The sequence below is a fragment of the Pelobates fuscus genome, chromosome 4 (genome assembly GCF_036172605.1).
Source record: "Pelobates fuscus isolate aPelFus1 chromosome 4, aPelFus1.pri, whole genome shotgun sequence".
NCBI classification, from domain to species: Eukaryota; Metazoa; Chordata; class Amphibia; order Anura; family Pelobatidae; genus Pelobates; species Pelobates fuscus.
The window spans coordinates 130101783-130116043 of NC_086320.1; the positions used below are offsets into that span (position 1 = coordinate 130101783).

Consider the following 14261-nt stretch of genomic DNA (forward strand, 5'->3'; position numbering starts at 1 on the left):
AAAACAGGTTAAGGTTCTAAACTATAGCTATAACTAAAATATATCAAATAAAGGTATAATGATTATCGTAGATATTTAAGAACAAGAATGTATCTGGCAAAGGTTTTACTATAAACACTTTTTATTTTTTTGCATGATGTCTGATGAGTTTTTTAGAAGAACAGAGCCAAAAACGTCTTGTGCTATAATTCAACACATTCATTTTCCACTCCAAAAAGAAGTGCAAAATATGTTAACATTAGGGAGTATATTAGTAGAATGGGATAACCAACTATTTTAACATGTTTTGTTTTTTCTTATATTTCTTAAACAGTGAAACATATGCTTTTAAGATCAAGATCAAATTTGCAGGGGTGGGGTTTAGATTCTAAACCAATGCTTATGCGCAACAGAATAATATAGCCTCTTTATCTACATACATGCTAGTATTTTTTTTTTAAAATACATTTCTTCAACTGTCTTAAATCTCTAAAAGTGTCTGACTGACTGGAGTACAACTTGAAATTTTTAAACAAATCCTCAAACCCACAATATTTCTTGTCTCATGGTGTGGCATCCATAATGGCATGGTTAGCCATCTCTTGGGAATCATTAGCTCATCAGAATGCTCCCCATGGTCATCTAGCCAAGCAAAAGAGGTGCACCCTATGGAGCAAATCATATCCCTTCATGATACACCATATTCAAGATTCCTAATGCTCTCATATATTGTTCTACAAATTCAAGAATTCAAGATGGACTGTAATAAAGCCAAACCCTTAACATGTCCATGCCAATCAACACATCTAAAACAACTTAACCGGTACTGGAAGCACCTGAGCACGAGATAAAAAGGAGATTTCTATCGCCATCACCTATTAGATATAAAGGTTTTTATTTTGTGTGAAATATCCAACTATGCACATTTATTCATGTGCAGGAGAAGCACAAGATTATCTAAATATATTATGAATACAATATGTTACCTTTCCTTTTTAGTTTATTTGTTTGTATCTATCAATTTTCACACCAAATACGCCATTCTTGTCTATTAGTCAGAAATCTGGAATGGAATTAGCACATACTACTCTATAATTATTTCTACTTATCTGATGCTAAGCTATCTGTTGTCTCTTATCTCAGCATCATTTCTTGTCTTGATATGTTTATATACTACCTACTGACACAAGTGCACAGTCTCGCAATTTAAAATTTGGATTGGTTTATATGCTACCATTTGGGTTTACTGAACTGAAAATTAAATATTCTGAATATTATTACTATGAATTATTATTGTTATAATTATTTCCTTCTCTTTATTTATTTTATGCAAACTATTGTATACCTCCTCTGTGTCTTCTGTTACTTTTCAGAATTTTGATGAGGATATTTAGAAATTACGGATTCCTAGACTTAACATTCAAGGCTAACTCCTCTGTTACTCAGAGCAACACAAAATCTATAAATTCTCGAACCAATTACGTAATTGCTGCCACACTTTGTGAAAACCTACTAACATAATTATTTTTATTATTCAAAATAGATACTCTATAGATCGCAATACTGACCTTGAAAGGTTTTTCAACATTGATGCCAACACTGGAATCATTACTATAGCAAAACCTTTGGACAGAGAGACCAATGCTGTTCATAATATCACTGTCCTGGCAATAGAAAGCCGTAAGTTGTTGCTTGTTAAATGTTATTGATGCTGCATCATTCTTAATTTTCTGTAGAAAGCTCTATATTTAGCTTTGAGTTTTTTTTTAAATTAAAACTTAGGACACTTTGATCAAAACCATATCTTAAATCACAGTAATCACAGTTAAGATCCATGTATCTTTGCCATTTCTGCATTAAAGTATTTTGCTTGCAATAAACATCTAGGTTATAATTATCTGTTGCCTATTAATATGTAAAAACAGTTACATGTCAGTCTCTGAACACTTGATTTGTTGGATCTTTATTAGCTGTGCAACAAAGTCTAATTAATTGGGATTTATATGACACATATATTTAAGAAACCATGTCATTTTGCATCTGTTTTGATGCAGGTGACATGGAGTACAATTTCCTTCAAACCACTGGAATGTTTTCTTGCTATTATTGTAATTCACAATTTGCCATAAGTCATTCTCATAATATCTCGTGGGAACTTGAAATAGTAAAGCGAAAGTAGGAAGGGGAATTACAATATGCTTCAATTTTTTTGTGCATAAAAATCCATTAACTGTCATAGAAAGGAACTATAGTATGTGGACATATCTGTGAAATCCAATATTATTTTTTAATACAACAAAATACCCTACTATGCCTTTCCTAAAAAGAACATTCTAGCATTAAAAAAAATAAATATATAGTAGTATGTCCCTGTGTTAGTTTAGATTCTGTATTATGTAAGCAATACATACATAAGTAAATAAGTCAGAAAAGCAACTTACCTTAGCTATAATTCTCCACTGAGACACTAGATGAGAAGTACTTGAGCCACACGGGATGTTGGAAGAGCATCCTGCAGCCAACCATCTGGTGCAGGATGATCCTAACTGGACCCAGGAAAGCCACCCTCCAGCTGTAACTTAGTAATTCAAAAGGATGGTAGCTAAATAATACTGTTTAATTTGTATGTATATAGTTTGTGTGTCTATAGCAATGCATGTGGATATATTTGAGTGATGTGTGTATTTGTTTGTGTATGTGTGTGGAAAAGTGTTTGTGTGTAGTAGTGGCTGTAGTGTGTGTGTAGCATTGTTTATATAGCTGGATGCATGCTTAGCAAATTTGTGTATAGCACAGTGTGTGTTTGTGTGTATGTATAGCAATGTGTGTATAGCAGAGTGAATGTGTGTATGTTTAACAAAGTGTATGTGTTAAGTATTGTGTGAGTGTGGCAATGTGTATCTGTGAGTGTGCCTAGCACTGTGTATTGAGGTATGTGTATCTGTATGTACCCATATGTGTGTATCCCGTGCGAGTGCCTGGAAGGCATTTGCGTGTGCATGAGAGTGCATCTCTTTGGGAGTATGTCACAATATCTTGGTGACGATGTATCTTGGTCTGGTAGCATAAGTGCGTGTGGTGTTCTAGACTTTCATTTTGTAAGGGCCCCCCAAAGACACTGAAAGCAGTACTGTTCTTGCCAAATGTAAACATTGTCTTTTTCACAAATGTTAGAGAATAGGGACTGCATCTATGCACCAAAACTAGTAAATTATGAGATTCTCTTTAACTGAACCTTCATCTTTCTTTTCTTAAAGTTCTTAAGATAAACTTTATGAAATTATATTAAGCAGCTAGTATTATACTGTGATACGATTTTTTTAACCCCTGAGGGTCAACTTTTATTTTTTTTTTTTTACCCTCAGGGGGTTCAATTTATTTAATTAATTAATTAATTAATTTTAATATTTTAAAATGATATATTTTGCTAGCTGGGGTGGGTGGGAGATATGGGAAATTGGGGAATTTACTGTTAGTGCTGCTTACTGCTAGTTAGGGGGTAAAAGTAAAAAAAAAGTTTATGAAAATTTTAAATGTGTAAAAAAAAATGTAAGAAAGTTTAGGAAAGTTTAAAATTGTTATAAGCAAAAAAAAGTTTACAAACGAGTTTTAAAAAGTAAAAAACGTTTAAAAAACAATGCCAGTCTAAAATCATAATGTAAGCAACATTCAGTAAAATGTGATAGTTCATATTTTTTTAAGAATACCAACTTTGCATGTTCAAAATTATCAACCATTTACAAACAAAAATATTGAGTTATAAATTATTCATTTTTTTTAATTTTAGGACATTAAGCAGAATATACATTAACCACAGTATAAAAAACACATGCAAGCATAAAAAAAACAGATCCACACACACAGTGATAGCAAAAGTTGACAGACTATATGATTTAACCCCTTAAGGACCGCTGACGGTTCAGGACCGTCAGCGGTAAAACGTGCGTTTGGACCGCTGACAGTCCTGAACCGTCATAACGGTTTTGGGCTACTTACCTGATCGCCGTCGGTCCCACGGCGGCGATCAGCTCTCCTCCCGGTCCAGGGGGACTGCCTGTCTGCCCGGGCAGTCCCCCCTCGGCAGATCAGGACCCCACGGCCATGTGATCACTCGATCACATGACCGCAATAGGGGTCTGTGTATCTGCCTGCAGGGGGACTGTCTGTGCTGACAGGCAGTCTCCCTGCAAGTGAAAAATCAAAAATAAAGTGTAAAAAAAAAATCTGTGTAAAAAAATAATAATATGTGTATATATATATGCTATATATACATGTATTATATCTATATATACCTATATATAATATATGTATATATATCATATATATAATGTCACACTAAGTGTATTTTTATATTTATATATACGTATATAATTATAAAAATACACTTATATTTAAATTACACACGAATATATACAATATATATAATAACTATATATATGGTATATATATATTATTATAAAATACAAATAATGTGTTAATAAAAATAAATAACAAAAAATAAAAATAATTTTTAATAATTAAAAAAAAATTATATATATATATTCAGTTTTATTCTAACAGTATTTTGATATTGATATATATATATTTATATCAAAATACACTTAGGGGGGCGGGGCCGGGCCGCCAAGCCGCATGGCAGCAGAATAATGTGGCTCCGAGCTAGAGCCCTGAAAAAGGGCAGATAATTTACTTTTAAAATGTCCTAAAGCTGGAATGCTCGCTGGGACATAATAGAGGATCACCTAAGCTTTCGAACGATACAGATCTGCAGCCAAATACCCAGCGGGAGCACCGAAACTAATGAGACCGGCCTAGGCACCATCTCCGGCCGGAACAAGTATAGTTGCTGACCGAGACCCGATACCCGACCGCCTGGCCAGGTGAGCGAGCACCCCAGATGCAGAACCATTGATGGAGGGTCCACATGGACGAGAGAGGTGGCCCGCCCCCCCCCCCCCCAGGTCGGAGGGGATAATTCCGGCCACATGGAGGCTGCATGCCCCGGAACGGAGACCACCGCCTGGGACACACGCTGACCTCCACTACAGGCACAGGCCACACAAACGTGGCCCGCCCGATGATCACACTTGGAATTAAGGGACACTTAATACCCACGCTACCTTCACCAAGGGGGACTGTCATGAGCGGGCCCTGGCAGGGCCGGGCGCCGGACGGATCTTCCATGCTGTGGCCTTGACCGCTGGAGAGGTGGGTGCCTGGGTCTCCGGGTCTGGGAGGTCCCCGGAGGGCCCAGTCCCCGGCGCCGTGAGCCCGGTGAGGCGGGATGGCGCCGCCCCCCTCGACGAACCGGTGGTCGTGGGGGGTGGACACCGGCTTCAAGCATGTGGCCGGCACCGGGCGAGACGTAGGAACACGCACCTCAAGGGACCCGCATGGAGCTGGGGAGGTGCAGGGAGCGGACGACCAGAGGACTTTTGTGGTGGGGTCCAACGGACAGTTTGTGCTCCTGAGTGCCCACGGAACCGTGGGGGACCTGACCGGTGAGCAGAGCTCGGCATGGGGAGAGGGAAGGAGGCCTGGCACCCCAGGGACAGTGTGGAAGCAGGGCCATGAGAGCCCCCCTCCCCCCCCCCCCCTTCTAGACAGACCGTTTGTTCACAAGCCAGCAAGAGGAGCCCACACGGCTATGCCAGAGGGGGCCATCAACCCCACGCTGGACAATGCTTCCCACCAGGCACAACAAAGCCACATCCAGTGGAGAGCTTAATTTACCTAACAGCATGTATATTTAAATTTTTTTTTATTTTATTTTTATTTTATTATTTATTTTTTTGCACTCTTTAAATTATTATTAAGGCGTACATGCATTTAAGCCCGCAAAGCGCAGTGATAAGCTACATAATCATGCAGCTTCACGCTCACGAGCAACTAGCGTAACACAATCCCTCTGTTCCATATGCGCAGTCTGTGCTGAAATGTGTACAAACGCATTCCTGCAAAGTCTATATATGTTTATATGTACTGCCTAACTCACCTCAGCGCAGGTGATATTCTGCATTGACCCTTTTGAACCGATACCTTAATCTGAGCTTGTATACCGTGCATACATTTTTTTGCACTATTAGTTTATTTAAATTTTTATTAAGGCATAATAGGTGTCTAAGCCCGCAAAGCACGGTTATAAGATACATAACCATGAAGCTTCACGAGCAGCTAGCGTAACATAATACTCCCGTTCATTATACGCAGCCTGTGCTGAAATATGTACAAATGCATTCCTGCAAAGTTTATATATGTTTATGTGTACGGCCTAACTCGCCTCAGCACAGGTGTTACTTTGCACTAACCCTTTTGAACCGATACCTTACTCTGAGCTTGTATACCATGCATACAGTTGTTTGCACTATTGGCGTTCTTAGCATTTTTATTAAGGCATATATGAGTTTGAACCCGCAAAGCGCAGTTATCAGATACTTAACCATGAAGCTTAACGCCCACGAGCAGCTAGCGTAACATAATACATCTGTTCATTATGCGCAGTTTGTGCGGAAATATGTGCTAATGCATTCATGCAAAGTTTATATATGTTTATATGTGCTGACTAATTCGCCTCTGCGCAGGTGATGTTCTGCATTGACCTTTTTGAACCGATACCTAAGCCTCTGCGCAGGCGACCGTTTGCTTTCATAACAATCTGTCTGATAAGAGCACTCAAGATACGATACCAATAAACATATTTAAAACAAAATACACTTAGAATGTAATGATATATATATCTATGTATAAATAAATAAATAAATAAAAATAATACGAAATATACATATGTCCACATACATAATTACATAAATAATTTCATAAATATACACGTAGACGTCAAATATAGAAATATGTATATATATTAAAATTCTACGTGCATATTTATGTAATATTTTTACCTAATTAAGTAATTTTAATGATTGCAATTTGAGGGACCTGCCTGCCAACCCAGGCCAAAAGTCCAGATAATTTAATTTGCTAGCACTGTGTTTAACCCTGTAACTTTCTATGACACCCTAAATCCTGTACATGGGGGTACTGTTTTACTCGGGAGACTTCGCTGAACACAAATATTAGTGTTTCAAAACAGTAAAACATATCACAGCGATGATATTGTCAGTGAAAGTGAAGTTTTTTGCATTTTTCACACACAAACAGCTCTTTCACTGAGGATATTATTGCTGTGATATATTTTACTGTTCTGATACACTAATATTTGTGTTCAGCGAAGTCTCCTGAGTATAACAGTACCCCACATGTAGAGGTTTTATAGTGTTTGTGAAAGTTACAGGGTCAAATATAAGGCTTGATTTTACTTTTTTTTTTTTTATTGAAATTTGTCAGATTGGTTAGGTTGCCTTTGAGAGCGTATGGTAGCCAAGGAATGAGAATTAGCCCCATGATGGCATACCATTTGCAAAAGAAGACAACCCAAGGTATTGCAAATGGGGTATGTTCAGCTTTTTTTAGTAGCCACTTAGTCACAAACACCGGCCAAAGTTAGCGTTTTTTGCATTTTTAACACACAAACAAATATAAATGCTAACTTTGGCCAGTGTTTGTGACTAGGTGGCTACTAAAAAAGACTGGACATACCCCATTTTGAATACCCTGGGTTGTCTACTTTAAAAAATATGTACATGTTAGGTGTGTTTCGGGGATTTATGACAGATAACGGTGTAACAATGTCACTATTGATACATTTAAAATATATATATATTGAAACAGCAATTTCCTACTTGTATTTATAGGCCTATAACTTGCAAAAAAAAGCAATAAAGCATGTAAACACTGGGTGTTTTTAAACTCGGGACAAAATTTTGAATCTATTTAGCAGGTTTTTTCATTAGCTTTTGTAGATAAGTAAAAGATTTTTCAAGTAAAAGTCCAAAAACATGTTTTTTTTTTTTTTATTTTTCACCATATTTTATTATTTTTTTTAAATACAATATATGACATAATATAAATACTGGTATGTAAAGAAAGCCCTTCTTGTCGTGAAAAAAACAATATATAACTTGTATGGGAACCGTAAATGAGAGAGCGGAAAATTACAGCTAAACACAAACACCACAAAAGTGTTAAAACTGCTCTGGTCCTTAACGTACAAACATCGCAAAAACAGGCCGGTCCTGAAGGGGTTAAAGTGACACTGCAAGGACAAAAAAAACACTTAATACATATATACAATTTTTTAGTATGTACAGTTTTGTTTTTAATAAAAAATGGTACCTTGAATTTAAAAACACAAGGCAACACTATAATATTGCTTGACTATACTATAATGATTTGCATGGGTATCATTGGAAATGTAATTTGAAAACATCTGCATTACACATGACTATTCTATACATCAAGGCTACACAACATGTAAATCCCATGATGTCTTTAAACTACAGCTTCAATGATGCTTTGTCATTCTAAAGCATTCTAAAGGCATGCAAAGCATCAAGGGAGTTGTAGTTCTACAACATCTGGGGAGCTACCTTTTGGGCACCTCTGCTATACCTAGTTAAACATCTAGACAAGCATAAACAACAAATATAATTTCACATTTACATTTTGATACTTATACTCATTGAAGTGATCAAAGTGAAAAATATATCATAAAACACAATTTGCCAGTTTTAGACACATTAAGGAAAAAAGAAAAACAGTTTGTTTATTGACAGGAACAGACTGTCATCAGATTATTATCCATCTGACTACAACTTTGCAAACATCAAAAGTAATAAGTATTTTTCTCATTTATCGTTTTTATTGAGCATTATTTGCAACACATATCACTGTAAGCGGTTTACATTACATTACATCTGCGCAAACATCATTTATATATGTCTTCGTTTTTTCCCTTGCGCCTAAACAGAGAGGCAATGCGTTGACAGGCGGCAATAAATGTGATGCATATAGTATTAAACGTTGTTTGTTAAATTTTCTAACTGGGAGGGGGATGGGGTACAGAAAAGAGAGGGCATAGGGGAAGGGGGTTCCCTGTATTCGCTCCACCGATTAACGACATTAACATCTCATCAACCTAACGTTTCATTTCCTTAAACCTTAATTTTCAATGTTTACTGTTTTGTCCTAGTCTATAGTCTGTCTGTAGCTTGTAGTGGTCCAGTTTGAGATTACTGTTTCTTTTCGTCCCTACTTAATAGCCCAACATTCCCATTCCCGGGCATATTTATCTAGGCAACCTCATCTTGCTAGACATTTTCTCATATGCACTAATTACATTCATTTTGTTGATAAAAAAAGTAATAAGTATTGAAAAAAAAGATGAGACAAATCTTTTAAATAGAAATATGTTTCAATATTGTTTTCTAATTTTTAAAGACAATCCAACACAGATTGGAAAAGGATCTGTTGCCATAAGTATACTTGATATCAACGACAATGCTCCAGAATTTGCAATGGAATACGAGACCAATGTTTGTGAAAATGCTTCCCCTGGTCAAGTAAGTTTTTATGAAACCTCAATTTGTGGGCAGAAGTCCAGAATTATATTTTATATTAAATATGTTTTCAATGCCTTTTTATGAATCCTGACACAACCCAAACATTTCTAGACATGCTTTAACCTAAACAAATTGCATTTTCTGTACTTATGACTTTTTATTGAAACATAATATATATTCAAGATGGAATTAAGAAGCATCTAGATCAGGGGTTCTCAGCCCAGTCCTCAAGGACCCCCTACCAGTCCAGGATTTAGGGATTACCCTGTTGTGTCTAAAGTGTTTGTCCTTCCACCCCCTAAAAACACATTAGACACAGCAGGGTAATCCATAAATCCTGGACAGTTCGGGGGGTCGTTGAGGACTGGGTTACAGATACAGACCCATTTCGAAGTTTGTGTATTTCTTGCTTAAACTTTTTACAGTTAAAATTAGATCAGGCAAATGTTGTCAAATGTCTCCTAACATCATAAGTGAAATATGTTTGAAATGTTGTTAATGTTTTCAGATTTTTTTTTTTTACCTTCCTTAGATTGCAAAACATTTTCTGTAATCATAAGCCATATGAAAGGAAGTCGCACAGTAGCATTATTGAAAACAATTTGCAGCAGAGGTTTAAAAAAAATACTGACTTGAAGAAAAAGGCAGGTCTTTCTTGTCACATTCTCCTTGTTTGCTATTTTTTTATGATGACCTTAATGTATATACACTAAACAAAGGATTTTGGTGAAATGACAACTGACTTGTAAGATTAAGCTAGCACACACCCACTGGAAAAATATTGTGAACTACAGAATTTGATATTTTTTTTTTTTCAAACCTGAATGCATAAGCTCAAATTGTTAAGGTTTGTGAACAGGCCCTATGGGTTCAATTTACTATCAGAGCCACCACGTTTATTTTCTGAATCTGGCCCTAGAGGGAGGACTCTTCATCCATGCCTAGTTTTATGGGTTGGATAGTACTACATAATGATCCTCAAGCCCCCTTAGCCTAATGATCATTGCATCAGTGGTTTCCACTTGATCTCGATCATCTCTCTATATTTAAAAAGTACTGCTATCCCCTGCCACTATGAAACCATGTAATGCTCTGGCATGGAAAGGGGATATGCGGATTAGGTGGCATTAGTAGCTAGGAAACCATTAGCCACTGTGATGGGGATGGCAGGAGGTGGTTTATCACTGGAACTGTGAAAAGGAGACTGGTAATCACCGGGACCTAAACTAGGTATACACCTTTTTTAAGTTGATCAGAGTAATTGAGTAATCTTTGAATTTACTGGTATTTGAAACATGGGACTTGGTGTAATGTTAATGTCAAGGTAGGTGCCTGATGCTAACAGATGTCTGTAGGCAGTTGCCTTTTCTACATACTGTAAAATATGGCCTGCTGCTAGATAGTATTTTCGTCCTTCTGTCCCACTGCACACACATTAGAGGGAGGTATTTTTCTAATATAAAACAGATTTTTCCTAATTGCCCCCTCTCTTGCACTGTGTTGGGTTGAGGAGACAAAAATCTTACTCAGGGTTAATGCACACATATCCCACTGGACAAGGTCGTAGCCACAAACAGTGATGATTTTTTGCAGTTTTTTTTCTAACATGCAAATCTTGCTCACTCTATAAGTTTTGTGGCTAGTGGTTTAAGCTCCATATTTCCAATTTCAGTGGGGATAGCTATTGAATCAATGTATCCGAGGGCAGCATTAACCCCTTAAGGACAGACGACAGATATATTCCGTCATGATTCCCTTTTATTCCAGAAGTTGTGTCATTAAGGGGTTAAAAAAGCAGTTTTTTTTTTACTTTTGCATTTTGGGTCATCCTGCATGTGCTCAGTTTTCAAATGTTAGGATTTGCAAGCACATTAAAAACTATTGTTGCATAGTTTAAAATGTATTACTTGGTTCATTACTTAATAGAAAGGTAATATTTATCAACACAAAGTATTAATACAAGTCTTAATTATGTTAAATAAATCACATTACTATCTGCATCATCACTAATGTATAAAGTATGTACAGAATTTTCACTTGAATTTTAACTTGCATCTTGGTACTGTCCTTTTTATAGAAATGCGTATCCTTTCATGCTTGTTAAATCTATTAATGAACATGTAAAATTCATGCCATTTCAATCATGCTCTCGCCTTACTTATATTCTTTACATTTGTAATGATGGACAGGGGATCATTTGATGAAGCTTTAGTTAAAACTTCTGAATAGACAAATTGCATATCCAGAATCAGTCTTTTAGAACAAAGCAAAAACATAATTGAACTAGTAAGCCATTCCCTACAGTTTATAATTGACATTCTTCATACATGACATTCAATTTCATAAATAAATGTACTGAATGCATTGATTGTGCCTGTTATATCCAAGAATGTTAGGTCAGATCTTTCAACTGACATACACTTGGAACAAATCCTAAGAGAAGATTCATTGGTTTAATTATTTTTGTCATTTTTGATAGATGTCCATATCAATCTTCTGACACTTATTTAATACTATGATATACATTGTGCAATTATTGCAGTCAAATAGTACATGCTCTCTGTGAGTTGCTGAATGATATGTATAATAGATTATAAGTATGTCTTTCTTCTCCAAAGGTAATTCAGGTGATAAGTGCAGTTGATAAAGATGACCCATCGAGTGGCCATTGGTTCTATTTCAGTGTACCAGCAGAAACAAATAACATAAATTTTACTTTGAAAGACAATAAAGGTATGTAATATTACCTCTTGTGGAATAAGGAAATAAGGTAAAAAGCACATTACATTAGATGTTTATTTTTAAAAAAAATCATGCCTAAACAAACTGCTATTCTCACATACCTGTATATCGTAAGTTGTTTATTGTATGTATTGCTCCTGAATATGAAATTCTCAACAATGCATTTCTTTTCTATTACCAGAAATGAATAGTAACAACCATGTGCCTCTGCTTAGATGTTACTATCAATTTTTATAGATCATTTTATCTCATAAGCCACTGGTCTTTCATTCATATTTTGGCAAATATCTATTCAATCACACATTTTTTTATTATTTTGGTTGTTTGTGTATTTCTCAAACGCTTCAATTAAATTATTACCCATCTCTTCCTACTCTATTTCCCTCTCCACTTTAAATTAACAATATTTCTCTATAGATGTTACTCTTGAAGGCTACTTTTACTTGAAATGTTTTCTATATTATTGCTACTTAGCTACCAATTGTTGTTCGTTCCACTTACCAGTGCTTCAATTTAAACTGCAGACCAAGTTGATTGCATAAGGCTAAAATCAACTCTGTGTCTACTAGCCTTCTCCTTGTCTCTGTTCATAACCAAAGCCTGTTGTACAGAAGCCTACATGTTATCTAAGTTTGTAATAGAAGAAATGTATATATAACTTTACACATAACTTAACAGTGGCAGCATGTATGCCAAAGCTAATGCTGTACGGTGAATTCAGAAAAATGACTTTAATAACCTTAAAAAAAATATGGTCTGATCTGCAAAAAGATCTAGATAATTAGCGTAACCTAGAATCTCGTGGTTGGGAAAACTGACCTCAGTTAAAATGAATATATTTATGGTTTATTTTGTATGTTTAAAAATAGTTTTTCAATAAATAATATTTAAAAAGAAATATGACTAAGAAATTAGCCTAAGATTAATTTGAAACATGGAAATTATAGCTAAGAATAAACATTTTAGTGGTTATATGGTATCCATTAGCATGTACTACTTGAATGGGATCAAACATATTAACATAACAAGATTTTTTGTAGAACTATGACCAAAAGAAACAACTAAGACTTAATAATTAAGCTGATTATGAATATTCATAAGAAACCTGCTGACAATTTTTGCAATTAAGCTTAATAAAATAAAAAAAAAAAGGAAAAACTAAAGTATGCATGTGAAATTAATGATCACATAGCATTGGTATAGTCAAACTGGCTGTATGGTCTCTACAAGATTTTGCAACAGAATGCAGCAAGTAGCAAAAATACCAGGGACTTCAGCCAAAGGGTAACATCTTAACATGATTCACATTATTATGGTAGGCCATAAGCTTTCATAAAGAGATGGGTTTTGAGGCCTTTGCTTTCAGAGTTTCTTGGGATGTGGTAAAATTGAAGACCACCAAAGGATAAAGAGGCAGGGGTAGTGGTGTCAGAGGGAGAGAGTCATGTTTCAGTTAAGGCTAGTAAGTCTAGGGAATTAGAGATGAAAAGGTTGTGCACAGCAGTGGATTTAGTAACACTGCAAACAGAGCATGCATTCCAGAGGGCAGAATGGAAGGAGGATTTAAAGGGAGAGTGACATGAGATGGGTATGAGATTATTGTGATTCCTGGAGTTAGCATATGGTGGGTTAGCGGAGGTGGGACCAGGATTTGGAGAGACATCACCAGCTGCTAGGAGCAGAAGGATAGAAAGTAAGAGAAGGTGGAAGTAGGATTTAAAGGTTTTGTGAGCGGGTTTGTATTTAGAGGTTTTAGAAAGGGTTGGTGGAGATAGGCTAGAAAGGTGTAAGTAGAGTGCATGGGATGAATAGAGAGGGGAGGGAAGCAAATGAAAATGGTGTCAGCAGGGACAGGTGAGCAGAGGAATAAAGAGATTTTGTTAAATAGAGAGGTGAGAGTGAAAGTAAAGAATAAAAGGGCAAGCATTCTCTAAGGAGAATAAAGAGGTTTATATTATAAAGAAGGAAAATTGGGATTTTTATTTATGCAAAATTAGATGAGGTGGGATCTTAAAGTCACATCAGAGATGAGAGGGGGTTGCAGGAAGGGAGTGTGATAGTTGAGCAGGTGATGAGGGTTTGAGA

General features: G+C 36.1%; 1 protein-coding gene across 1 annotated transcript in view; it reads left to right on the plus strand.

The window, feature by feature from the left end:
- CDH7 (cadherin 7) overlaps positions 1–14261 on the plus strand; it is a 219269-nt gene that overhangs the window by 178950 nt on the left and 26058 nt on the right. The window contains exons 7-9 of the mRNA XM_063450474.1: positions 1523–1659; positions 9313–9434; positions 12053–12167. Of these exons, the coding sequence (XP_063306544.1) occupies positions 1523–1659; positions 9313–9434; positions 12053–12167 (374 nt within the window). The remainder of the gene's footprint in view (positions 1–1522; positions 1660–9312; positions 9435–12052; positions 12168–14261) is intronic.